The sequence below is a fragment of the Canis lupus genome, chromosome 4 (genome assembly GCF_003254725.2).
Source record: "Canis lupus dingo isolate Sandy chromosome 4, ASM325472v2, whole genome shotgun sequence".
Taxonomy (NCBI): Eukaryota; Metazoa; Chordata; class Mammalia; order Carnivora; family Canidae; genus Canis; species Canis lupus.
Genome location: NC_064246.1, coordinates 61262782 through 61290584, shown reverse-complemented (window position 1 = coordinate 61290584; position 27803 = coordinate 61262782). Strand labels below are relative to the sequence as shown.

Genomic DNA, 27803 nt, shown 5'->3' with positions numbered 1-27803 from the left:
AGTGAGCTCTGGCCGGGATCAGAGTCATGTTGTTGAACGTGGCTGCTCCTGGGGTGGGGGGGGGGGAGGGGGGGAGGTTTCTCAGAACGATGGTGGGCTGGAAAGACAACTCAGTATGTCCTGTGTATGAGGTTCCTAGGGCTGCTGTAACAAAGTACCACAAACCGGATAGCTTAAACATCAGAAATTCATTGGCTGAATTCCAGTTCTGGAAGCCAGAAGTCCAAGATCATGGTGTTGGCAGAATGGATTCCTTCTGAGGACCCTGAGACAGAATCAGTTCCAGGGCTCTCTCCTTGTTTCTGGTAGTTTTCTTACAATCTTTGGTGTTCCTGGGCTTGTAGAATTATCCCCTAATCTTCCCTTTACCTCTCTGTGTGTGTTTTGTGTCCAAATTTCCCCCTTTTAAAGGACACCAGTTATACTGGATTAGGAACCCACCCTTGTGGTATGACCTCATCTCAACTAATCACATCTGCAAAGACCCTATTCCCAAATAAGGCCCCATTCTCTGGGGGCTATGACTTCAACATGTAGGCTGAGGAAGGAGGCATTATTTAACCCATAATATCGCATACAGGGCACCACTCTACATATAGGATATCACAAAGCAATGAAGGGAACCAAGAAGCAAAGATGCAGAGTTGTAACCTAGAATTATGAAACGCTTCAGATTTGTCATCTAAGAGAGAAAAATAAGTAAAAACCTACACCGAGAGAAAGAAATGGAGAAGTGTGTGTGTTTGTGTGTGTTTGTGTGTGTGTGTGTGGTGATGAGGTAAGTTAGACTCTCAGGTGTGTGTGGAACACTGCATGGCTACAGTGGCTCCTTGGAAACATCCTCCTGCATGAACTGTTCCATTTTTCCTCCTCAGGTTTGGGCGTTTTGAGAACTGAAGCCCTGCAGCTGTCCCCACTCTAGCAAACATGTGGAGGCCAGCAGAGGTAAGAGCCAGTGGCTTCCAGGCCCCCGTACGGCAGAGGGCCCCCTCTACCAAAATTCCTGAAACCCCCATTTCCTTGCACTGCCCATCCCAGGAGAAGAGAGGTATCTTTACAACAGCAGCACCAGTGGGTGCGAAGCAACCATGATGTCACACAGTTCCCCAGTGAACTCAGCTCTACCCTGTGGTCGGGGAGGGACAGAGTCTTTCGTTGTGTCAGTTTTTAATCAGAGGAAGTGGTAAGGTACTGAACTGAGCTAAATTCAGTACCTAAAATGACCATTAATCAACAAGATGGAGATTTCCACTGTCTGTGGAAATGCATTGAATTTACAGAACAAATCAGTGGGGTCTTCTTATTCCCATATTACAAATTAAAAGATAAGGCCCGGGGAAGTCCAGAAGCTTGAACGAGATACCAAGTATGGGTGAATTGTATGGTCTCTGCATTATATCTCAATAAAGCTGTTACAAAACAAAATGTCATGAAACAATTCTGCTTGATAATAAAGCCCACATATCATATATCATAGAAAATGCCTTGCTTAGATGGGACCAGCAAGAAAAAGGGGTGGTTGGAGGTTACAGTTTTCTTGTTTAGGAGGGTGTGACATATCCCAAGACAGAGATTTATCTATGTTATTATAATAAAAGTTCCAAGGCCAAAGTCTGACAAAACAAACTGATTTAAGCTCTGCTGTTCTATGCTCTTGGGGATGTGTCTTCCATGGAGAGTTGTACTGTCCTCTCAATGCACACAGGGCGGACAAAGCCTGCTTTACTTGTGAGAGAAAAGGGAAAGTTCTCTCTCCTTCTCTCTCTCTCTCGACATTAACTTAGATCCATCACTTTTTGAAACCACATTTTTTGTGGTTTTGATGAAATCTTGATTTAATCCCTTATTTGAAAGCACTGTAGCTCTTTGAAGAGGGAATCATCAATTCACTCAGAATTCATTCCATTTTCATGTGGCCTTAAAAGCAAATTATTACCTTATGAGATTTATGAGAATATATTCGTATCATTTTTTTTCCAAGTCTCTGGTAAATGCACAAGCACGATGACCCCTTTGTTTCATGATTTATGGTAATGGATCTAAGTTGGATCTCATTTTATAACATATCCTCTTTTTTTTTTTATAACATATCCTCTTAGAGACAAATTACTTGACTGAGGCTGTCAGTATGGATATTTGTTGAAATGATAACTTTGAAAGCCTTGTGAGTTCTGCTCACGAGCCATAGGAGGAATGAAGGCGACATTTGAAAATCTTTTAATGATCTCAGATGAGGTGATAAGGAAAATAATCTACTGACTGCCAAAGCCAAGTCATACATTGAGATGAAGTCAGTGACATACACAATGGACTCCTTTCTCTTGCAAACCACGGTCTGGATGCATTTCAGTAACTTTCTTCTTCAGACACAAGCAGCGAACCACAGAGAAACCATGAGGTCTGCGATTCTGCACAGGGCACTTTAAAAATGCTGACTGGCTGCCATGGATGTTTGCCCAGGGTACTGAGCAACATGAAAAGCACAAATTGTCTGACAATGTGGATAGTGTAAAGCCATTCACAAGGGAAAAACAGATATGATATGATTTATTATGATTTGTTATGACACTTCATTATAAACATAGAAAGACTATTCTGAAAAGACTCCAAAGAAGCAGTTAAGAGTTGTTGTCTTTGGGAAACATAAATTGGGAATGATGATGTCATTTACCCATCATGGTTAAAAAGGTCTTATGCTGAAGGTATTGGGAATATTAAAATTAACAAGTAAAGAAAATAAAGAGAAAACAAAGTGGTGAATTGCCACTTCATAGAGAAGAGGAGGCCAGGAGTGCTGGGCTTGTCCCTTGGGAGTGGACCCTGGCAGGTAATTAACTGCTTGGTCTGTATCTGAATGTCCTTGTGTATGGTTGACCCCTTTTGATCCTTTACACCATCCATGGAGCCACGAGGAGATGACAGCCCATTGCAGGGTATGGCTGAGGCTTCTGGGGGTCCCCATGCCATCTGTTGTACCTTGCTGACATAGTAATAATAGCACATACAGAACACCATCATGACGATGGTGGTAGCTATTGTAAGAATGTGCATCATAACGTTACGGTAGGATTTAGGTTTACTAAAACTGGAGAGAGTCACAGATGAAAGAAAAATTGGGATTCAAGAGAAAGAATATTGCAATCTTCATTGTTGAGATAACCAACAACAAAAAGCGAACTTTGGAAAGACTAAGTTTTGACCTTCTCCTGAACCATCCTGCTGGGCTGCAATATTAAAAACATGTATTCTGTGAGACTTGTAGAATGCAGTGTGATTTATTTAACTTCACTATTTAAACTGTGTGCTTTTACTGTTTTAAAACCTGCATATTCATGTGGAAAAAGAAACATCTGTTTTCTGGATGTTCTAAATCTTCTCTTAAATACCGTTTCATTCTTGGTATACCATCTTCTTCCAGCTGTAGATTTTATCTGCTGGTGGGGAATAAGAAATGGGGGTGTGTTTTAAAAATCGATGTTGATGGGTTCTAACATTAAATCAAAAGATGAGTATTTCCAGTGAAAGATTTCAAAGGTTAAAAATAACAGTTTTTGTCGGGGGAGGTTTAAAATAGAACACAAGACTGAAAAATTTGGCAAAGTGTCAGGGATGGGGTGCGAAGAGTATATCTACATGCATATTCCAGTTGCATTTTCTGATTCAAGATGATTTGCTCTGCTCTGATTTCTCAAATGCAACAGGCCCATAGGACAATCCTGTTTTCCGAAACACAATAGAGAAAACTGGCCTCTGGAGATGTGGCCTTGTTTCCATATTTCTGTTCCTTAGAATGCTATGTTTATTCCTACAGCAGGGCCCTGGCACTTACACTTCCTTCTGCTTCTAATGCTCTTTCCTAAGGTCTACACTTTGTTCCTAAGGCTGCCCTTGTTTCACTATTTAGGTCTATAATAAACTAAAAAATGACCTCTAATGGCCCACATCCTAGTCTTTGGAACCTGTGAATTTATTACCTCACATGGCGTGAGAGACTTTGCAGATATGGGTAAGGACCTTGAGATGAAAAGATTATCCTGCATTATTTGGGTGAGTCCCATGTAAGAGTCTTTGTAGGTGAAGGAAAGAAATAGGAGAGTGAGTATCAGAATCAGATATTTGAAGTTACTGGCTTTGGAATCAGGAGAAGAAGGTCATGGTTAAGGATTACAGGCAGCTCTAAAAACTGGAAAAAACAAGGAGATGGTTTTTCCTAGAACCCTGCTAATGACTTGATTTTCACCCAGTGGCACCCATGTTGGGCTTCCAATCTCCAGAACTGTGAGGTAATAAATTTGCCTCATTGTTTTAAGTGACTGAGTTTCTGGTAATTTGTTAGAGCAGCAATTGGAAACTAATACACAGTCTTAACTCAAATACCACTTATTAGAAAGAATTTCATGCCCTGACTAAATAGTCTTCAGTCACTCTACCATATTATCTTCTTCAAGGCATTTATCAGTACTTGAAACTACTTTAGATACTAAGCACATTAAAAACTTTTTTGCTTCTGTTAGTACATAAACTCTTTAGGGACTGTAAGGACTCTGTCTTGCTCACCACTATGGCCCCAGCACCTTAGAATAGCGTCTGGCACATAGTAGCTGTTCACATAATGTGCAATACTTCCTTTAGAATCATTCTTCCCCCTCCTCTTCTTTTTCAGGATATATCTGGCAGAAGGGGAAAAACATAATATTTTCATTTTAAATGCTTGCTTTTACTGCAAAAGAAACCATTTGGAGCCATTCTAAACACTGAGTGAGAGCAAGTGTCTTCTGATTCCCTCCTCTCTACTGCTTACCTTTCTACTCCAACTTGGGAATAAGTTGGCTCAACCAAATTATTCTAGAATTCCATCAGATTTGTTCAAGCCAAGAAGGAGGCTGAAATTCCAAGATTCAGATCTCTGGTAAATTTCCTGAGGGATGTAACTTGGGCCTGAGCTTGATGTACTCCCTGATATGATATTATCATTCATTTGTGACTTATTGGAAACCTTCCATGGCATGAACAGCAGAAGAGATTGGTGGGTGGAGGGAGTAGAGGAATTCATCAAATGCTTGTGTTTGACACACAGGGTCCTGCCTTGCTGGGCCGCTGTGGACTCATCCAGCCTCATTCTTTACCCACTCTCATCCATGCAAGTTATGTTTTTAGGCTCCCAGGAATCTTTGCTGCTCCCTTAAAACACTGCACTTTCATGCCCTGTGTCTTTCTCATGCTGCTTCTGGCCCTAGAAAGTCTGTCTCCTCCTTGTCCACTTGGTACACTTCTTCCTTCAGAGAACAATTCTCCTGTTCCACTACCCACCACATCTCCCCTGGGTAACTGGTATTGACTAAGATCTATAACAGAGATACATCTTTACAGCCATCTGTCTGAAGACAAGGACATTGCCTTGTGCACTCTTGAATCCCTAATGACTAGCGCGGGGACCAACATGGTTATTTGTTGGAGGAGGGTATCTCTCCCCTGTGCTGGACTAGACCAGGGCCATGCATAATTCATTCTGTATCTCAGAAGAGTGAAGTGGTCCAGAATGACACTGAATGCATGTTCAATGACTAGACTTAAATGGCATGGTGGTAGAAACTGCTGACTATCCCCTATTGATATTCTTAGCTTGTAAGAGTTTTAGTTTGGCCTTTGGCTTGAGAACATTTCTCAGTTTCACAGCTTACTGTGGCCAAGCAAGCAAGTTCTGGCCAATGAAATGTGAGCAGAGGTGTCCTATGGTAGCTTCTTGGACTCTCCATTAAGAGATGGATGGCATGTGCCCCCTTTGACTCTTTTTGGGTCCTTTCTACCATTTTTCCATCTGGAACATGGATGCCTTTAATCATGAAGTATCAGAATTCCAATGTGGTTCCTGTGGCTGTAACAGTGGGATACAGTTGATATCCCGGGCCTGGGACAAAAGAAACAAGTCTTTCTAGAAGAAGAGGTCTGTGTGGAGGAAGCCACCTATCAAGAGCCATAACTTTTCTTTCTTTTTTTTTTTTTTAAGATTTTATTTATGTATTCATGAGAGACAGAGAGAAAGAAAGAGAGGTGGAGACATAGGCAGAGGGAGAAGCAGGCTCCCTGTGGGAAGTCCAGTACAGGATTCAATCCAGGGACCATGGGATCATGACCTGAGTGGAAGGCAGATGCTCAACTGCTAAGCCACCCAGGCTTCCCGGAGCCATAACTTTTCGTGGAGAGAATCAGATAGCCCACAGGGAGATGGCTAAGGAATAAATACCTGACCTCACTTTCCTCTTACCTCAAATCAATGTTCCCCATAAGCTGAACCATGTGGACATCAGACAGTAAGAGAGCTTATTGATGTGGGGACCTCCACAGGTATAGCAGGTGAAGAAGGATGGAGAGTGGGTGTGGCTGGGTAAATAAAAGATAACCAGTGCACTTGGGTAGAACTATTTTCTCATTTTAAAAGCAAGGAAATTGAATTAAATAATCTTCATTCTTCTTTCAGCTTGCAATATTCAGACTGAATTCTCTGCATTAATTTGTTTCACTTTCTTAGAACTTTATGCCAAGGCTATAGGGCAACCTAGAGTCAGGTACTCCAGAGTTTCAGTTACAGACCAATGTTCCAATTCAAAACCATAATAGTTGGTGAATATAAGACACATAGAACAACGGTTCATAGTAGAAAGTTCAGAAACATGAAGCACCTGGGTGGCTCAGTCAGTTGCACATCCTACTCTTGATTTTGGCTCAGGTCATGATGGTAGGGTTGTGAGATTGAGCCCTGTGTTGGGCTCTGTACTCAATGGAGAGTCTGCTTGAGATTCTCTCTCTCTTCCTCTCCCTCTGCCCCTACCCTTTCTCACGCTCTCTCTCTCTCAAATAAATAAATAAATCTTTTTTAAAAGGCACGGAAACAGATCCACACATATGTGGATTGATTTAATGACAAAAGTAACACTGCAGTGCAGTGGCAAAGGATAGTCTATAATAGTCTATAATAAATTATAAGGTCAATTGTATATGGACATGGAAAAAATAAATTTTGGGTGCCTGGGTGGCTCAATTAGTTATGCATCTGCCTTCAAGTCATGGTCCCAGAGTTCTAGGATCGAGTCCTGCATAGAGCCCTGCTCAGCGGACAGTCTGCTTATCCCTCTCCCTATCCTCTCCCTCCTGCTTTGCTCTCTCTCTCTCAAATAAATAAATAAAATCTTTTTTTAAAAAGAAAAATAAGTCTTAACCTGTACCCCATACACAATTCCATATAGACTGTCAACCTAAATGCAAAAATAAGCAAGTATTTTTCTAACTTCTAAAGAAAACAGAGAAGAAGATCTTCATAATGTTGTTGTAGGCCAAAAGAATGGACAAAAGACTTTAACAGCACTTCATAAAATAAGCATATCCAAATGGCCAATAAACATGAGTCCAACTTTATTAGTTATCACCAGAATGTCTAACATTTTAGAGATTGATGGTAACAAGCGTTGGCAAGGATTTGGAGCAACTGGAACTCTCATAGACTGCTAATAAGGGTGTAAATTGTCACAATCACTTCCTAATATATACTAAAAATATGTTTTCTACTATCTACTAAAGGTGAACACACACAAAAATGTATGATCCAGAACAACTAGATATATCCACAAAAGAAATCCATACATAGGTTCACTAAAAGACATTTATCTAAGAATATTCATAGCAGTATTATCTAGAAGAGCCAGAAACTTTGAACAACTCAAGTAGGAATCAATAACAGAATGGATACATGATTTGTGTTATTTTACATAAGGAAATACTGGTACAGACCAATAAAAAAAAAATTGCTATATGTGGTAACAAGGCTGAATCTCATGAAAAATATGCAGAAAAGTATACACAGAGTGGTCATATTTATACAGACTTTAAAAAACAAGTGAAACAATAATCAATGGTGTCAGAGAACAAGGTTATGCTTACTTTAAGGGAGTGTGTAGTGACTGGGGAGGGACAAGAGGTCAACTACTGGGGTGGGCTGGTGAATTTTATTTCTTGATGTTGGCTGTGGTTCTATGTGGTTCACTTAATGAAAGCCCTTTGTACACTTATTTGTGTGCCTGTTTCTGTAAATACAAACTTACTGACTCTAATAAGTAAATGTTATCATTCAATACAGCTTTTTTTTTTTTTTAATAAAAGTAGGGATAGGAATCTGGGTGCAAGCCCTTCATTATTCAACACAAAGAGACAGATCAGGACAAGAGCATGTCTGCATTGCTACTAAGGGATTAACAACAGCAGACACTTTCAAACAGGGTTTCTTTGAACAGGTGTTCAAAACCAAAAAGGTTTTTTAAGTCATTTGTGAGGGCAAATCTGATTGCAGTCTGGAGTCCTGGGTATTGTGTCAGGAATTATATGCAATGAGATCATTTTCTTTTGTTCACATTTCTGTCTAATAAAGAAATCTATTTAGACTAACAAAGAATTGCCTCAAATAAAAATATATTGAGAAAAGGTAGCATTATTCTCAACTCTGAGTGCCTAAGAGAAAAACGATAGGAGGTTTAGAAGAAAGACTTCTCTGTCCTGAGAGAAATTAAAAGTTTACACACTTTCTCAACAACTATACATTTTTAAAGAAAATTCTAATTTCCTCCAACAAATACTTTAGGTGACTGATCTGAAAGACACATCAACATAAAATTATAATAAAAATGACATTGATAACCAAAGCACCCCAAACATGAGCCATGTTGAAGACCAGAGGGGTAGGAGGAATTTTACCATAAAATCTATCTACACCAAAGTTCTTCCAACTTTTTATGGTAAAATTCTTCCAACTTTGGTGTACCACATTTCACTCTTAATGTCTGAGTGGCCAAAGCAAAAGAAAAATTTAATAAATTATTTAGCTCTCATTTAAAAAGAAGAAAGAAAGAAAGAAAGAAAGAAAGAAAGAAAGAAAGAAAGAAAGAAAGAAAGAAATAGAAGGATGCATGCTAGTCCAACACGACAAACATTCCTTGCATATCATGAAAAAGTAATTAGGAGGATTGTTTACATAAGTTTGAAAACAATAAAAATTGCCCTTATAGTAAGTTAGTACACATGAAAACATTGTTTTTTTTTGGGGGGGGGGGTTCAGAGTCTATGTTTTTAATATTTCCATTTTATTGCCTTTCTGCAGCTTACTGGAAACTCTCTAGGTTAAACAGATAGAAATAATGTTCATTATGAGATCCTTACCAGAAGGATTAAGTTGAGTTAGTAGCTTCTTTTTCGTTACCATTAAGTATAGCTACAAGATGTCCTTTAATGGTATTATGAAAAGTTTGTATCCCTTTCATGACCTATGACCTATGACCCTTTGCTTAGACTTTTTTTTTTTTGTATATTTTTTATTGGAGTTTGATTTGCCAACATATAGCATAACACCCAGTGCTCATCCCATCAAGTGCCCCCCTCAGTGCCCATCATCCAGTCACCCAAACCCCCGCCCACCTCCCCTTCCACCACCCCTTGTTCATTTCCTAGAGTTAGGAATCTCTCATGTTCTGTCTCCCTCACTGATATTTCCTACTCATTTTCTCTCCTTTCCCCTTTAATCCCTTTCACTATTTTTTATATTCCCCAAATGAATGAAACCACATAATGTTCGTCCTTCTCCGATTGACTTCACAGCATAATACCCTCCAGTTCCATCCATGTTGAAGCAAATGGTGGCTATTCATCCTTTCTGATGGCTGAGTAATATTCCATTGTATACATAGACCACATCTTTATCCATTCATCTTTCGATGGACACCAAGGCTCCTTCCACAGTTTGGCTATTGTGGACATTGTTGCTATAAACATTGGGGTACAGGTGTCCCGGAGTTTCACTGCATCTGTATCTTTGGGGTAAATCCCCAGAAGTGCAATTGCTGGGTCATAGGGCAGTTCTATTTTTAACTCTTTGAGGAACCTCCACACAGTTTCCCAGAGTGGCTGCACCAGTTCACATTCCCACCAACAGTGCAAGAGGGTTCCCTTTCTCCACATCCTCTCCAACATGTGTTGTTTCCTATCTTGTTAATTTTCCCCATTCTCACTGGTGTGAGGTGGTATCTCATTGTGGTGTTGATTTGTATTTCCCTGATGGCCAGTGTTGCAGAGCATTTTCTCATGTGCGTGTTGGCCATGTCTATATCTTCTTTGGTGAAACTTCTGTTCATGTCTTCTGCCCATTTCATGATTGGATTGTTTGTTTCTTTGCTGTTGAGTTTAATAAGTTCTTTATAGATCTTGGAAACTAGCCCTTTATTTGATACGTCATTTGCAAATATCTTCTCCCATTCTGTAGGTTGTGTTTTAGTTTTGTTGACTGTTTATTTTGCTGTGCAGAAGCTTTCTATCTTAAGTTCCAATAATTCATCTTTGCTTTTGTTTCCTTTGCCTTCATAGATGTATTTTGCAAGAAGTTGCTGTGGCCAAGTTCAAAAAGGGTATTTCCTGTGTTCTCCTCTAGGGTTTTGATGGATTCTTGTCTCACACTTAGATCTTTCATCCATTTTGAGTTTATCTTTGTGTATGGTATGAGAGAATGGTCCAGTTTCATTCTTCTGCACATGACTGTCCAATTTTCCCAGCACCATTTTTTGAAAAGACTGTCCTTTTTCCAGTAGATAGTCTTTCCTGCTTTGTCAAATATTAGTTGATCATAGAGTTGAGGACCCATTTCTGGGTTTTCTCTTCTGTTCCATTGATCTATGTGTCTGTTTTTGTGCCAGTACCACACTGTCTTGATGATCACAACTTTGTAGTACAACTTGAAATCCGGTGTTGTGATGCCCCCGGCTCCGGTTTTCTTTTTCAATATTCCCCTGGCTATTCAGGGTCTTTTCTGATTCCACACAAATCTTGAGATGATTTGTTCTACTCTCTGAAGAAAGTCCATGGAATTTTGATAGGGATTGCATTGATTGTGTAAATTCCCCTGGGTAACATTGACATTTTCACAATATTAATTCTTCCAATCCATGAGCATGGAATATTTTTCCATCGCTTTGTGTCTTCCTCCATTTCTTTCAGAAGTGTTCTTTAGGGTATAGATCCTTTACCTCTTTGGTTAGGTTTATTCCTGGGTATTTTATGCTTTTGGGTGCAATTTTAAATGGGATTGACTCCTTAATTTCTCTTTCTTCAGTCTCATTGTTAGTGTATAGAAAAGCCACTGATTTCTGGGCATTGGTTTTGTATCCTGCCACACTGCCGAATTGCTGTATGAGTTCTAGCAATCTTGGGGTGGAGTCTTTTGGGTTTTCTATGTACAGTATCATGTCATCTGCAAAGAGAGAGAGTTTGACTTCTTCTTTGCCAATTTGAGTGCCTTTTATTTCTTTTTGTTGCCTGATTGCTGAGGCTAGGACTTCTAGTACTATGTTGAATAGCAGTGGTGAGAGTGGACATCCCTGTCATGTTCCTGATCTTGGGGGAAAGGCTCCCAGTGTTTCCCCATTGAGAATGATATTTGCTGTGGGTTTTTTGTAGATGGCTTTTAAGATGCTGAGGAATGTTCCCTCTATCCCTATACTCTGAAGAGTTTTGATCAGGAATGGATGCTGTATGGTGTCAAATGCTTTATCTGCATCTATTGAGAGGATCATATGGTTCTTGTTTTTTCTCTTGTTGATATGATCTATCATATTGACTGCTTTACGAGTGTTGAACCAGCCTTGCATCCCGGGGAAAAATCCCACTTGGTCATGGTGTATAATCTTCTTAATGTACTTTTGGTCTTATTGGCTAGTATCTTGTTGAGAATTTTTGCGTCTGTGTTCATCAGGGATATTGGTCTATAATTATCCTTTTTGGTGGGGTCTTTGTCTGGTTTTGGAATTAAGGTGATGCTGGCCTCATAAAACGAGTTTGGAAGTACTCCATCTCTTTCTATCTTCGGAGCAGCTTTAGTAGAATAGGTATGGTTTCTTCTTTAAACGTCTGATAGAATTCCCCTGGGAAGCCATCTGGCCCTGGACTTTTGTGTCTTGGGATATTTTTGATGACTGCTTCAATTTCTTCCCTGGTTATTGGCCTGTTCAGGTTTTCTATTTCTTCCTGTTCCAGTTTTGGTAGTTTGTGGTTTTCCATAAATGCATCTATTTCTTCTAGATTGCCTAATTTATTGGTGTATAGCTGCTCATAATATGTTTTTAAAATCGTTTATATTTCCTTGGTATTGGTTATGATCTCTCCTTTTTCATTCATGATTTTATTAATTTGAGTCTTTTCTCTTTTGTTTTTAATAAGGCTGGCTAATGGCTATCTATCTTATTAATTCTTTCAAAAAACTAACTCCTGGTTTTGTTCAGTTCTATAGTTCTTCTGGTCTCTATTTCATTGAGTTCTGCTTGAATCTTTATTAACTCTCTTCTTCTGCTTGGTGTAGGTTTTATCTGCTGTTCTTTCTCCAGTTCCTTTACATGCAAGTTAGTTTGTGTATTTTTTTTTCCAATTTTTAAAGGGATGCTTGTATTGCGATGTATTTCCCTCTCAGGACTGTTTTTGCTGTATCCCAAAGATTTTGAATGGTTGTATCTTCATTCTCATTAGTTTCCATGAATCTTTTTAACTCTTCTCTAATTTCCTGGTTGATCCTTTCATCTTTTAGCAGGATGTTCTTTAACCTCCATGTGTTTGAGTTTCTTCCAAATTTCTATTGGAAGAGAATAGAGTTCAAGTTCAAAGCATTATGGTCTGAAAATATGCAGGGGACAATCCCAATCAACTGGTATCAGTTGAGACCTGATTTGTGACCCAGTATGTGGTCTATTCTGGAGAATGTTTCATGTGCACTTGAGAAGAATGTGTATTCAGTTGTGTGGATGCTAAGTTCTATAAATATCTGTAAAATCCATCTGGTCCAGTGTATCATTTAAAGCTCTTGTTTCTTTGGAGATGTTGTGCTTAGAGTATCTGTCATTTGCAAAAAGTGCTGTGTTGAAGTCTCCCAGTGTTAGTGTATTATTATCTAAGTATGTCTTTACTTTGGTTATTAATTGATTGATATACTTGGCAGCTCCCACATTAGGGGCATAAATATTCATGATTGTTAGGTCCTCTTGTTGGGTAGATCCTTAAGTATGATATAGTGTCCCTCTTCATCTCTTACTAGAGTCTTCAGGATAAACTTTAATTTATCTGCTATGAGGATTTCTACCCCTGCTTTCTTTTGAGGACCATTTGAATAGTAAATGATTCTCCAACCTTTCATTTTCAGGCTGTAGGTGTCCTTAGGTCTATAATGAATCTCTTTTAGACAGCAAATAGATGGGTCTTGCTTTTTTATCCAGTCTGAAACCCTGCATCTTTTGATGGGATCATTAAACCCATTCACGTTCAGAGTTACTATTGAAAGATATGAATTTAATGTCATCATAATACCTATTCAGTCCCTGTTTTTGTGGATTATTTCCATGGACTTCCTCTTTCTTTTACAGAGTCCCCCTCAATATTTCTTGCAGAGCTGGTTTGGTGGTCTCATATTCTTTCAGTTTCTGCCTATCTTGGAAGCTCTTTATCTCTCCTTCTAATCTGAATGAGAACCTTGCTGGGTAAAGTATTCTTGGCTACATGTTCTTCTCATTTAGGACCCTGAATATATCCTGCCAGCCCTTTTTGGCTCGCCAGGTCTCTGTGGAGAGGTCTGCTGTGAATCTAATATTTCTCCCCATGTAAGTTAGGGATCTCTTGTCTCTTGCTTCTTTACGGATTTTCTCTTTATCTTTGGAATTTGCAAGTTTTACTATTAAATGTAGAGGTATTGAATGTTTTTTATTGATTTTAGAGGGGTACCTCTCTATCTGCTGGATCCGAATGCCTGTTTCCTCCCCAAATTAGAGAAGTTCTCAGCTATGATTTGTTCAAGTATGCTTTCTGGTCCTCTGTCCCTCTCAGCGCCCTCTGGAATCCCAAGTAAATATAGATTTTTCCTTCTGAGGCTGTCATTTATCTCCCTTAACCTTTCCTCATGGTCTTTCAATTGTTTTTCTCTTTTTTCCTCAGCTTCCTTCCTTGCCATCAACTTGTCTTCTATGTCACTCACTCTTTCTTCTATCTCATTAACCCTTGTCATTAGGACCTCCAGTTTGGATTGTATCTCATTTAATTGATTTTTAATTTTGGCCTGATTAGAAGTAAATTCTGCAGTCATGAAGTCTCTTGAATCCTTTATGTTTTTTTTTCCAGAGCCACCAGTAGGTTTATAATTGTGCTTCTGAATTGGCTTTCTGACATTGAATTTATTTTTAAAGATTTTATTTATTTATTCATGAGAAGACACAGAGAGGAGAGAGAGAGAGGCAGAGACACAGGCAGAGGGAGAAGCAGGCTTCATGCAGGGAGCCTGATGTAGGACTCGATCCCGGGTCTCCAGGATCACACCCTGGGCTGCAGGCGGCGCTAAACCGCTGAGCCACCGGCTGCCCATTGAATTTAATCCAAATTCTGTAACTCTGTGGCAGAGAGTACTGTTTCTAATTCTTTCTTTTGTGATGGGTTCTTCTTTCTAGTCATTTTGCTGAGTGAAGAGTGGATAAAAACGAGTTGTACTGGAAAAAGGAAGAAAAAAAAAAGAGGGGTATCTTCTGGTTCTATATACTGTAAACCCCTCGACTTCCCCTGGAGCTTTCCAGCACTGCTTGGTCAATAACTTGTTCTTCCCCTATCCTTCCAGCTGGTCTTCTGGGGGAGGGGTCTACTGTGCTCTCAGGTGCGTGCACCTGGGGGAGCTGCCCCGCCCCCTGCCAGGTGCAGGGCTCAGTGGGAGTTGTTTATCCTGTGAGGCCCCTGTTCCCTGGCAGCCCCGCTCCTTCTAGGCACAGGGTGACAGCAGGAGGAATAACCCCACTGGTGGCGGTCAGCTCTCCAGCCCTGGAGTCAGCCCCCCAGGTAAGCACCACAGCTCCCAGTCCACAGGGGCCTGGATGCTCCCGGGGCGGTGGCGCCAACCTGCACAGCTCGGGGTCGCCCAGCGGCAAGAGTGTCCTCGCTGTCCTGGGCCCTCCTGGCCTCTGCCTGTCCTGGGCTGTGTCTCCTGGCGCCCTGGGCTCTGGGGCCTGCATGGCTGGAGTCGGGCTCCCAGGGCCGCGCAGCCCCCTCCGCGCGGAGCCCCCGCCCGAGCTGCTCCCGGGCCCCGACGGGCGCGCTCCAGCCCTTTACCGCGCTCGCCCGGGCTGTGGGGCGCGCTCTTCCCCGGGGGCACCTCCTCTGTTAGTGACCCTGGGAGCCTGGGGGCCCCACTGCCCCTCCTGGGATCCTGTCCGCGTTCCCCGCGAGCACCTTTCCGTCTGGGAAGGTTGGTAAAGTTCCTGCTTCTCCAGGGCTGGGCTTTCTTGTCCTGGGGGCTCTTGCCACCCAGCCTTAGCCCGGTTCCTGGGGGGGGGGGGGGCGGGGAAGACCCTTCCCCACTGGATTTTTATTTATTTATTTTTTTCCCCGTCTTCCTACCTTGATAGAAGCACGAACTCTTCTCTCTGTAGCATTCCAGCTGTTCTCTCTTTAAATCTTAGGCCGAATTCATAGGTTTTCAGGATGATTTAAAAGTTATCTAGGTGAGTTGGTGGGGACAGGTGATTTGGGGACCCCATTCCTCCGGCAGCTTGCCCTGCCCCCCCCCCCCCCCATGAAAACATTCTTAATTATCTCTGGTGAAAGACAAAGCTGCAGCAACATTAAATCATGGTTTCTTGAAAGCACCATATAATGTGTTCGCTCCTAGTGATTCAGCTGGCACTGAGGTGACTGTGTAGGCTGGGGGCTGGGGGGAAGTGGTGGATTTGTGTCATCCCTATTAACTTGGCCACTCCACTGTGGGGCAGAAGTAGAGTAATACCGCAGTCTATCTGGCCCTGCCCTTAGTCTGCACTGCCTCCCAACCCCTAGCTGTTCATGGGCATCCCCAGGGCTGGCCATGTGTGCTCTCCTACATGGCCCTATCAGCTGCCATGTGACCTCTGCCCTCAGCTGGCTCCCTGTGGTGATGTGTGTGCTGAGGCATGATGTGTTCATTTCCACTGAGGACACCTGTGGCACTGAGTTGCTATAGCCATGCTTCAATGCCATGAAACATGTCCCTTGCTGCTGCAGCTGTTGGCACAGATGTCTGCCTCTGTCTCTTGTCCACTTACTATGTTGCTTCCCTTACATTCTTCTTCTGTGTGGATTGGGCTGAGGTGGTCCTGGCACAAATTCTATCCATTTTGGGCTCCCAGCCATTTTAATCCCAACCCTAGCCAGAAGTCACCATAACTCTTGTGCTCTCCTTTGGGCCATCCAAATGCTGCCCAATGGAGCTCCCAACCTCGTAATGTTATTGTTTCCTACTGTCTCCTCTCCTTTAGGATTCAGCCACTGGGGCAAGACCAGAAATGTCCTGATTTCAGATAAAATGTGGGGTTTACCACCCCTCTACTCTCTAACATGAGACTATTAACTTGAACCACACTAGTGTGACAGCCTTTATTCCCCTAGACTAAAGCCTTTCTCAGGATGTTGGGGTCGTCTGTCAGGAAGGCCCAGGTGTGTGAATCCAGGGGGAACACAGCTAGAATCTGAGCAGGGATTCTCGTGCCATCAGCATGCCTCTAATACTATTCCCTTCAAGTATTTATGTCTGCACTTAAGTCTTGTCTAAAGCCAGCCTCTTCCAGAAAGTGCACATTCCTCCTCTGACCTTGCGTCATCCCAGAGAGGCAGCTCCATTTGAGTCACAATAGTCACAGTTGCTTAACGGATGCTTCATGCTGAGCACTTGGAGGTATTATTTCAGCTTTTTATAATTACTCAGGAAGGGAAGTGCGGTTGTCCAAATTTTAAAGTTGAAGAGGTTAAGGGGTGAGGTTAAGTGACTTGCCCATGGTCACACTGGGTGAGTGGTGGAACCAGATTCATGGGAATGGAGCTTGGCCTTGTCTTGATGAAATGGTTGAGTACTACACAGTCCTTGGAACCAGAGCCTTCTTATGAACCGGTCTTTTAAGACACATTCAAATATTTTCATCTTCTCTTCTGAGAATTTGAGACATAGATATGAACTCCCAATGCACAGCTTCTTGAGTCCTGGCATAAAGTCTGCTCCTGGACTTTTTATCTTTGGACATTAATTCCATACATTCATCATTTTTTAACTAAGGGAAGCTTCTGGCTTTAGTATACTAGGGCTGCATTCCAGGGGTTGATCAATTCAAATTCCTTCCCTTTGCATGGTTCATTCCTATAGAACCCACCCCCCACCCCCCACCCCTACACACACCCGGGCTTGCCCAGGCTCAGGAAGACCTCTCTTTTGTGCTTTTATGTGCCCTATTAGCGCCCTGCCTAAGTTCTTTCTCTGAAGAGGACGCTTCTTGATATATCTTTCTTCCTTTTCCCCACTCTCAGTTCCATTTAGGGATTTCTGTGGTGCTCACACCTGCCTCCTCAGTGGAGCATGTGACCATCTTCTGACCATATGGCTGATTAGCTCAGGTTAGGCCCCAAGTGCCACCCCCTGAACCAGACTGAGTCCTGGGACACTTTCCAGAAGTGCTGAAGCAAAGACACTATTTTTGGCTGGATCTGAATAAGGAAGCATGTAGCCTTGGTCATCTTCAGACTGTGAAGAAATGCAGCCAATACCCCAGAAGACAAAAGTGAGAGGGATGGATCAGGAGCTTGGGGACTGAGGCTCCGAGAGGGAGCTTGCTGAGGCAAAACCCTTTGGGGAGTTTTCAGTCATGTGAGCCAATAGACTTCCTTCCCTGTTCGGGCCTGATGGAGCCATACTTTCTGTTGCTTGTGTTACAAGCCTTTGAGACATACATTGTGCAACAATGAATCACGTTTTTAGTATCTCTCCTGCTAGACAGTCACTCTTCTGATCCCTGAGACAATGTTGTTTGAATGAATAAATGAATGAGCAAAAGAAATGAGGGAAGAGAACCCAGGTGTTGTTGTATCTATGCTAAGACCATTGCCACTTCTCCAGCTACTCATTTCTTCTCCCAATTCATGGACATTTACCAGTGAATGAGCCGAGTCCCTTGAGGAAACCCGAATAATGATATCCAGCGCCAGAAACAGCACTTCTTGGTGGCAAGAAGCCCCACTGCACCAGAACTTACGAAATAACTCAAAGTGAGAAATAACTCAAAGTGAGAAATAACTCAAAGAGAATCCTGAAGATCAACCTGCATCTCTTACCAAGCAATAAACAGAAGAAACTCTGATGCATTCATTTTTCAAATCAGGGTGTGGGCAACAAAACCCTCCATACGAGCTCTCGAGCTCTCTGCAGGAATGTTGCCACTTTACTCTAAGCTCAGAAAGTTGGTATTTGGAGGCCTCCACAGCCCCCTGCTCCACAAGTGAAGGCTTGGGATGAGGTGATGAGGAGGAGGGTTTGAGTAAGTGTAGGTCTTTCAGTCTTTGGTGTATGGATCTCCTGAATATCTGATGTTTTTATGTGCGTTGATGTGCACACCTCCCCTGCCCCTCATTCCAGGACACATTTTCTGTTGAGTCTCAAAATAAAAAAGTGAAGTTGTCACTGAAGCCCCAGGAGAAAAAGAACATGTGTGGGGATAGATTTCTTGCAGTTTCCCCCGGTTTTGCTTGCCCTGGCTAGTGCCCCCTCGTCCCCACCCCCTCCCCACTAGAACAGCTTTGCTCTTCAGCAATTGTTGGTCAGAAGGAAATGCTCCAGCCTTGGCCTCATGCTTTTACAGCATCAAAGGTCAGGGGCCATGAGCCCTGTTGTATACATAACTTTGAGTTAGCAAATCGGAACTAAAGGCTTTCAGGCAGCAGCTAGGAGGAAATAACGGATGACAGAAAGTATTGCTTCAAGAATCAGATTCTAGGCCTGGCTCTGCCACTGTTTTTGAGACTCTTGGCAAGTTCTTATGCTTCTCCAGCCCTTGATTTCTACAATAGCAAAACAGGGAGGTTCTGGGTAACAAGATAAGACCAAATAGCTGTTAGCACCTGGAGACATCCCACTGGCAAACAGCAGAAGGAGGACAAAAGTCATTTTTCCTATTCCTCTAGAGTTTGTCTCACCGACACCAATAGCTGCCTGGGAGGTCGTCTCCGGAATTACTTCTCTTGTCCCCAAAGGTGGCCAACAGCTTCCGCCTCCTCACTAGGAGAGTCTCATTTCCAAAAGGCTCCTGCTCCCTGCTATGCTTTCCTATTTAGAAATAGAAAAAAAGTAATATTTAACTGGCAGGTGCTATGGTTTGAACATATGTATCCCCTCTAAATTCATATGTTGAAATCCCACTCCCTGAAGATGATGTTATCAGGAGATGGGAACTTCAGGTCATGAAAGATTATAAATGGGCTTAGTGCTTTATGAAAAAGGCTCCAGGGTTACCTGGGTGGCTCAGTTGATTAAGCATCTGCCTTTGGCTACAGTCATGATCCCAGAGTCCTGGGATCAGGCCCCGCACCAGGCTCCCTGCTTGAGGGGGGAGCCTGCTTCTCTCTCTACTGCTCCCCTGCTTGTGCTCTCTTGCTATCTCTCTGTCAAATAAATAAATAAAATCTTAAAAAAATAAATACATAAAAGAGGCTCCAGAGAGTTCCCTAGCCCCTTCCACCAAGTGAAGATAGAATGTGAAGTCTGTGCCTCAGAAGAGAGCCCTCATCTGGCCAGGCTGATGACCTGATCTCAGACTGCCAGCCACCAACACTGTGAGAAATACATTTCTGTTGTTTATAAATGACGCAGCCTGTGTGTTTTGTTACGGTAGCCCAAATAGACTGCGACGGATCCCCAAATTGTGGGGATCATGACTGAAAAACTACCTGAAGGAGTGGCACAAAGGGCCACGCACCTGTACAAAAGCACAATTGATCAGTTCTTCTACCAACAGTCATTTATTCATTTTTCAATTTGCTCATTCAACAAATATTGATGTTGAATTCATTCACTCACTCAGAAAATCTTACACTGCCAGGAATTTGGGGGTACAATAGTAACCGAGGTATAGACATTGTTTTCTTGTTGTTTAGTGGTAGATACAGATATTTTATAAGTAGCCCTAAAAACACTTACATAAATTGCTTTTGATAGAGAAACCATGGAGTGCTATGGGAGTATGCATGAGGGGCACCTATGTCCCTAAACTTCCCAAAGGAAACAATGCATAAGGATGACCTCCAGCAGTTAGCTGAGGAAGAAGGGATGGGTGAGGGTCTACAGAGAGTGTTCCAGGCAGGAACAGCCTGTGTGAAGGTCTGAAAGTATGAGAGGACACAGTGGGTTGCAACAGAGATTGCATGAGAATGAGGGTGTGTGGATGGGTGTAAGCTTGAATAAGGTACTGCTGTAGATTCTTGAGCAAGATAATGGTCAGAAATGCTTTAGGAAAACAATTTGTCTTTTCCTATATTCAGTGTGCACTAGAGGTGATGGAGACCAGAGGTGGGGAGAGGTAGAGTGGGTTTTGGCAACAATGAAGACAAGGACTAGAGTGCTGTCCATGAAAACTGAGAATGCAGAACTGATAGTCACTGACTGTCTTTCACATTAGCCTATGCTATCTATCTTCTAGATCCTAGAAGAGAACTCTGCTAAGTAAGAAATCAGCCCAAGAACTGTCATTCATTGGGAGGAATTGCCATATACTCGCCTGGACTTACTTATCATCGTAGTTTCAGACTGTGTCCAAAGATCCCTAGGGTTTCCCAGTGGTACTCTAGAGACCCCACTCAACCAAAATGGTTCTGTTGATCTATTTTGGACACATGGACACTTGAAAACTACTAGTCCACTTTTTCTACAATGTGTGTATTCCGTCCAATTCTTGGTAATTATTAAATTTGGATTTGAGTGTGTGTGTGTGTGTGTCCAGACCATGATTTTCTCTCTCAGAAGTTTCCTGGCAGTAACCTCATCCAAGGCCCTACTAAAGATGTGATTGCTCTTTTTCCTGTTGTTCTGTGTTCTGTTGCTCTGCCCTCCCTGCCTAATTCCAGACCCAATTCAACAAAGAAAAACCTTCCTCAGCAACCCTCCCATTTTAATTCTCTCGCAACTCTTCTTTAGAGGGTGAAAAAAATTAACCTATTATTACTGTCAACACCAATCATAATAAAGCATGAAAACTGACTGATGAGTTTTAGGTTAGTCAAATTCTTAAAGAGAAATGGAAAACAAAAAATAGTATTTTTTTTTTTTTTTTTTTTTTTTACTGGAATGATCATTTCCCAAAGGAAATAACAGAAGTTCTGCATTTTTGTGGGATGGGAAGACAGGGACAGATAGGAGGGAGATAGAGGATGTAGGCATGGTCCCTGGCTCACAGTAGTTGTTCAATAAATCTTGGGTTTGTAGATTCTTTCATTCCTTCTACAAACACAAATGCTAATTTCCAGGAGGGTATTTTATTTGCCTCCTAAGTTATCTCTTGGCAAAGCCAACAAAGTCATCACATGAAGGACATGAAGTGTCTGTCAGCTGGCTTGCATGTTTCCCAAGTTACCCAAGTTCAGCACATGAGCAAGAACTAAAGCCTCTCAGACCCAGAAAGGGCCTAAAAGACTGACCTGAAGTCAATTTCCCAGGGAGATCCCTACTTGTTTGCACAGGCCCAGCCTCTCTGCCTTTGGACAACTCTGGTAGAAAGCCCTTCTTGATATTGAGTTGAAATTAATTATCACCTATAGCTTCCAGAAACGGGAAGCAGCATAAAATTATTCTAATTCCTTTCCCTCTCGACCAAGTTCTCGGAGTCTTTTTGCCTCCAGGGTCCCTGTATCCTAGTCTTTCAAACTTTTCTTTTTTTCTGTGAAATGGTATTTTCAGATCCAAAGATATTCTGGTCCTTCTCCTCTAAGAAGCTTCACTCTCTTGCTCTTCAAATTATACTGCCCAGAACAGAAATACTTCCATATCACCTCACCAACGCAGAAGAGAAGGGACTCTATCTTGTCCGATTCCAGAGCAGACTGCTTGCTACCACCTTTGGCAAGCTTCTTAACCTCTAGGAACCGTGGTTTAATATGTAGCCTCATGTAAAATGCCAACTACAATACCTGGCATAAAAAGAGCATCTGATAGCTGATACTGTTCCATGACTCTTCTTCAATTAGCACCATTCTTCATTCTATTACCTTTATCACCATCATCACAGGATATGTTGACTCAGGTTCTACCCAAGAGTAAATTCAGAATAAGTAGCTCTGATCCTTACTCTTTAGCTATATATCACGTGTCTGCATATGAGTGTATGCGTGCATTTGTCCAAATGTCAGAATTTCAATTTATCTTATAAAATTATATCTGTTAGATTCAGGATATTATTTTTTTCCCTAGCTCTATGGAGGTATAATTAACAAACAAAATTGCAATGTATTTAAAGTGTACAATGTGATGATATGATATGTGTATACATTCCCACCAGCGAGTCAACACATCTATCACCTCACATAATTTTTTTGTGCTTGTGAGAAAACTTAAGTTCTATTTTCTTAGAAAATTTCAATCACACAATACAATATTATTAACTATAATCACTGTCTTTACATCAGATCCTCAGAACTTATTTATATCTGAAAGTTTGTACCCTTTTACCAACCCCTTCCCATTTCTCTACCTGGTTGCTCCTGACAACCATAGCACTCTACTCTGTTTCCATGAGCTTGACTTTTTTTTTTTCCAAATTGGACTATAAGTGATAGAATGCAATATTTGTCTTTCTCTGCCTGGCTTATTTCATTCAGCAGACCATTGTTTAATGTGAACAAATTTTTAAAAATAAGCCCAAGCTGTAGAGGATAGCTTTATCTAAATAACTAGTAAAAATGTTTTCATGGTTATAATAAAGAAGCAAGCCTGGCTGCCACTAGAAAACCCCTTTGGGTTGATTCTAATCTATTATTAACCAGTACCTTTTGAGCAAGTCAGTCCAACCTATAAATAATCCACTTAATTTCATTTTCTTTTGTGAATAATTTTCCCTATTAAGCAAAAGAATACATGAAATTTTGTCAAATGATTTGGACAAATCCAGAAACACCAGGGCTCCTGTGTTTTCTTTCTTTACCAACCCAGACAACTATCACAGTAGGCAATGTGTTCTCTGGGAACTCCTTTAGGCTCCTAGTGATCATGGCTATTTCACTTCTGTGTTTATGACTTACCTTAATGATTTATTTGAGAATTTCACTGAGGAATAGGATATTTTTTTCTAGGGTAGCCTGGGTGGCTCAGCGGTTTAGTGCCACCTTTGGCCCAGGGCGTGATCCTGGAGACCCGGGATCAAGTTCAGCGTCTGCCTTTGGCTCGGAGTGTGGTCCCAGAGTCCCAGGATTGAGTCCCATGTTGGGCTCCCTGCATGGAGCCTGCTTCTCCCTCTGTCTGTGTCTCTGCCTCTGTGTGTGTGTGTGTGTGTGTGTGTGTGTGTGTGTGTCTCTCATGAATAAATAAATAAAATCTTTTTAAAAATCCTTTTAAAAAACAGAATATTTTTTTCTAAAAGAATCATAATTAATTAAGGTAATGCTAGTAATTGAAACAGATAAATCCCCACATCTCAGTATCCAGTAGCACTTTATTTCTCATTCATATGAAGTCCGTGAGGGGCATCCCTGGTCAGTGAGTGATTCTATCTCCAGGCAGTAATGCAAGGCTCTTGGCTTCTTCCATCTTGTGGTTCTGTGATCCTCCTGATGCATATACCTAGCACAAAGGATAATGCAGGATTAAATGAAAATGATTGTAATAGAGATAATGAAGAGAATTTCAGACTTACAGGGGAAGAAAAGAAAAACAACAGCAAGAATCAAAGAAGTGTAGAGTATGTGTCACACTCAAACTCAGTTGAGGAATGCAGCCACCTTACATCAAGGCACAATGTCTCCTGAGCTCACTGTCCTCCTCCAGAGCTTCACATTTTCAAAACTGAACCATTGGTCAAAAGGCAAGGGAATTCAATGATGTTGTCCATACAGGTTGACCTTTGGGACACAACAGGGGGAAAAGAGTAGAATGTACCTTCAGAGGCAAACAAAAGATGGCACAGGGATCACGTTTCGGAGGTGAGAGTAGCACAATCAGACTTGTGTTTTACAAAGATTAGTTTGGTGGCAGTGGAAACAGAGGCTGAAGAGGGGAGATACTGGAGGCAGGAAGACCTTTAGGGAGGCAAGGGCCAGGCAGGTCAGGGCAACGGTAGGACGAAAGGCAAGGGCTAAACACTGGAACCCATGAATTCCCATATGCGAGAGGCAAAAAAAGAACTAAAGGAGACCATAAAACCATGGTTTTAGAAGGAAGATGATGAGTTCATCTGAGGACAAATTACCTTGGGACATCCATATAGAGATGTCCTGAGTCAGCCTAGCCCCAGGGGAACTGATTTTGTCATCTGGTTCTATTGCTTTCTGGAAAGTCCTCAGAAATGCACAGAAAATCAAGCCTGGACCAAAGCAAAATCATAGCTGGCTATCTAAATCATGTCTCTCTTAACAAAAAATATATGGGGAGCAAAAGATATTTTATATGCAATCTAATCTTCAGGAATTATTTATTTCATGCTATATTGATTGCATTGGTTTCTAGAAGATGCATGCTAGAGATGAGTACAAGGCAACATGGGCTACCTATAATTTAAATTGAACTTAAAAGTACATGTTGGATTATCTCCCAGAAGGATGAAACTGAATCAGAGTTTGCAAATGTTAGCATTAGTCTCAAATGCATGTTTTAAAACACAGATCGACTCTGGATTCATTGCTTAAAAACATAAAAATCAACATAACAGCTCACCAGGCTCAGACACTTGCTTGCCAGATACTCGTCCAAAATTAAGGTCACTTTGATATCATAATGAATTCACTATTTAGACTAATTCTTGACTAAATATTAGAAATAGTTTTTGAGAAATACAAAATTAATTCTAAATTAAACCTAATTAAACAAATCTGGTATTTAACATAGGTGGCATTATTAATCTATGTGTAGTGCCAAAATTCCATTCATCTTTTTAATATCTTTACCCTCAACTATTTATAGTAATTATCTTTCTACAGGGATTTGATTAAGTTTAGGTTGAGCAATTTTAAGTAAATACACTTAATATTTATATTTTTATATTTATAGGTTAAAGTACAAGTAGCTACTCTTACATTAAGGCAGCTACAGCATCGATTACAAAAGATCAGAAAAACACTCTGAAAATAAAATGACTTAAAATCGCGCATAAGATTCAGGATAAAGTAGGCATGTGATGTTTAATCATGTGTATGATATATCTCACAAGACTAGCTGGTGTCATAAACATTGACAACATTTGTAGTAAGTGAGTCACATTTCAAGAATTGTTGACTTTTCAGGGCCCTTAGTAAATTGGACAATGTCCATTTCTTCTGTTTCCCTGCAAACAGAATATTTCCCCGAAATATTTTTGGATCTTAGTTACTGCTCCCCAAATGATCAGTTATTCTAAACAACATAGGCTGGGCTATGCCCTGGAAGCAAACAACCCTAAATTCTTAGTGGCTTAAAGCAAGGTTCACTTCTCACTCAGAATTATGTCCATTGCCTTTCAGTGGGGCCACTGTTCCACATGTGTATTCAGGTAACGGGTCTGGTTCCACTAACTGGAACACTGTTGAAGACAGAGAGATGGGGGATAATCACTGGTAAACCCTTAAAGACTCTCACCTGGAAGACATACACATCCCTTCCATTTCCATGTTATTGGTCAAAGTACACCACATGGCTAAGTCTAACGTTAGGTAGGTAGGGCAGGGTAATCTTAATCCTGCCCAGCAGAGAAGAATTGGCAATGTTAGTGAAAAGTTCCAGTGTCTACCACACCCACCTTTCTTTGAATTTTGTTTTTAGTTTCAGAAGTGAGTTGCCAGATCAAGTGAAGTCAGAGAAGAGTTGAACTCCTGGATTTTGAGGACAAGAAACAGTACTGGAATCAACATGAACTGGGTCAGCTGGACATAGATTGGCTTGTCCTGAAATTGGCCTGACAAGGACATTTGCAGAGCCGGTAGGAACATAAACCCTGGTGAGCTAAGGGTGCATGGCCATGGATAACTCAGAATAAAGGAACATTCCTTTTTGGAAGAGTGATCTCCCTTCTGATCTCTCTGCCCCAAAAGCTGCTCATTCTTTAATAGCTCTAGCATTTTTAGTTTAGGAATGCCTCATCTTTTGTTGCTTAGGGAAATACTTCCTGCCAAATGGTTTTAATTTTCTTTTTAGCTCCTTTTTTCTTGGTATCATCTGTATTTAGTTGAGAAGAATACTTGGGGAAGACATTAATCTGAACCATTCTAGTTGCTTATTTTCCAATTCATTACTTTTTATTTTGGATCAACGGACTTTTACCCCTCTGTTTTCGCATTTTTTTTCTCCCTTAAGTGGCTCACAATGTTGATTCTTTGGATTTTTGAAGAATATAATAATTTGGCAATAACCATCTTGTCCTAAATTAGACCCAAGCATACACTGGTTTTCCTACCCACTCTAATTTTTGGTTTAAATCTTTTCTGAAACCAGGTGGTGTGCAATTAAAGTTGTTTCTTTTTATTTAAAAGAAGCAATCTCCATTATGGAATAGCTTCTCCCAATTTTTGAACAATCAAGAAATTCCTTTAAATCGTTCTCTAATCAGGATGCATCAGAGCTTGGAATGACTTTAAGCCCAAGTTCGCTTTGAGGATAGACAAGATGAAAGCTCATGTTGGCAAAGAGAAAGAGCTTTAGTATGGAGTATAAGCCAAGTCGTCATGGAGAGTTCCATCAACCAGTGGGCCATGGAATTGCTGTGATTGATTACTGGCTCTCAGAGGTTTCTGGAGGAGAGAAGAGGGAAAAGAAGGAGTTAGCTGAGTCTTCTTTTCATAGAGCTCCTCATTCCTTGTTCCTAAGGACAAATTATTTAACAATTTAGCATTCTTTTTGTATAGTCGGTGTATAAATGAAGGCCCATAACAACCCATAGATCTCAATCTAGTTTCATGAAACAAATTAAAATTTCATTGCTTTAAAAAATCAATACACTTTATTTTTAAGAGCTGTTTTAGATCCACAGCAAAACTGAGCAGAAGATAGATTTTCCACGTACTGCCATGCCCACATGTGCCCAACCTCCCCAACTGTCCATTTCCTACACCAGAGCAGTACATTAGCTGATTTCTACTTCAATGCCCTTTTTTTCTTTATGTAGATCTGAGTTTCTGACCTTTATCAGTTTCCTTTCTCAGCAGAACTTCTCTTAACATTTTACGAGCCAACTTTATTGGCAAAAAATTTCCTCAATTTTTATTTGTGTGGGAGTTTTTATTTCTCCTTAATTTTGAAAGATGATTTTGTCAGGTGAATTCTAGGTTAGCATTTTTGTTTCTTTACTTCCTCAAAAACACTTAAATATTTCATTCTGCTTTCTTGTATTCATGGATTCTAATAAGCCAGATGTAATTCTTATTTTTTGTTCTTCTGTAGGTAAGGTGTTCTTTCCCTCTGGCTTCTTTCAAGATTTTTCTTTATCTTTGATTTTCTGATATTTGAATATGATATGCCTAAGCCTAGGGCTGTTTTTGTCTTTGTTTTTTCCATTTATCTTGAGTGGTGGTTTCTGAGGTACCTGGGTCTGTGGTTTGGTGTCTAATATTAATTTGGAGATAATTTCTCAATCATTATTGCTTCAAATATTTTTCCTCTTTTTTTTTTTCTTCTTTCTTCTTCTTGTGGTATTCCTGTTAGGCCTCTGTCACAGCTTTTCTAGTTGTCCCACAGTCCTGGGATATTCAGTTCTGGGTTTTCTTCCCTCCTCCCTTCCCTTCCCTTTTTCTCTTCTTTT

At 41.1% G+C, this 27803-nt stretch overlaps 1 protein-coding gene across 2 annotated transcripts in view; it reads left to right on the top strand.

Annotated features, from left to right (window-relative positions):
• Positions 1-27803, top strand: part of SNX18 (sorting nexin 18) — a 142835-nt gene that overhangs the window by 108598 nt on the left and 6434 nt on the right. The window contains exons 2-3 of one of the 2 annotated variants that reach the window (XR_007410335.1): positions 876-945; positions 25832-25988. Coding sequence is in view for 1 of the 2 variants with exons in the window: in XM_049109266.1 (XP_048965223.1) it covers positions 876-922 (47 nt within the window). In the remaining variant the exon portion in view is untranslated. Of the gene's footprint in view, positions 1-875; positions 1426-25831; positions 25989-27803 lie in introns of those variants that run through there. The other variant, XM_049109266.1, reaches the window with a different exon arrangement.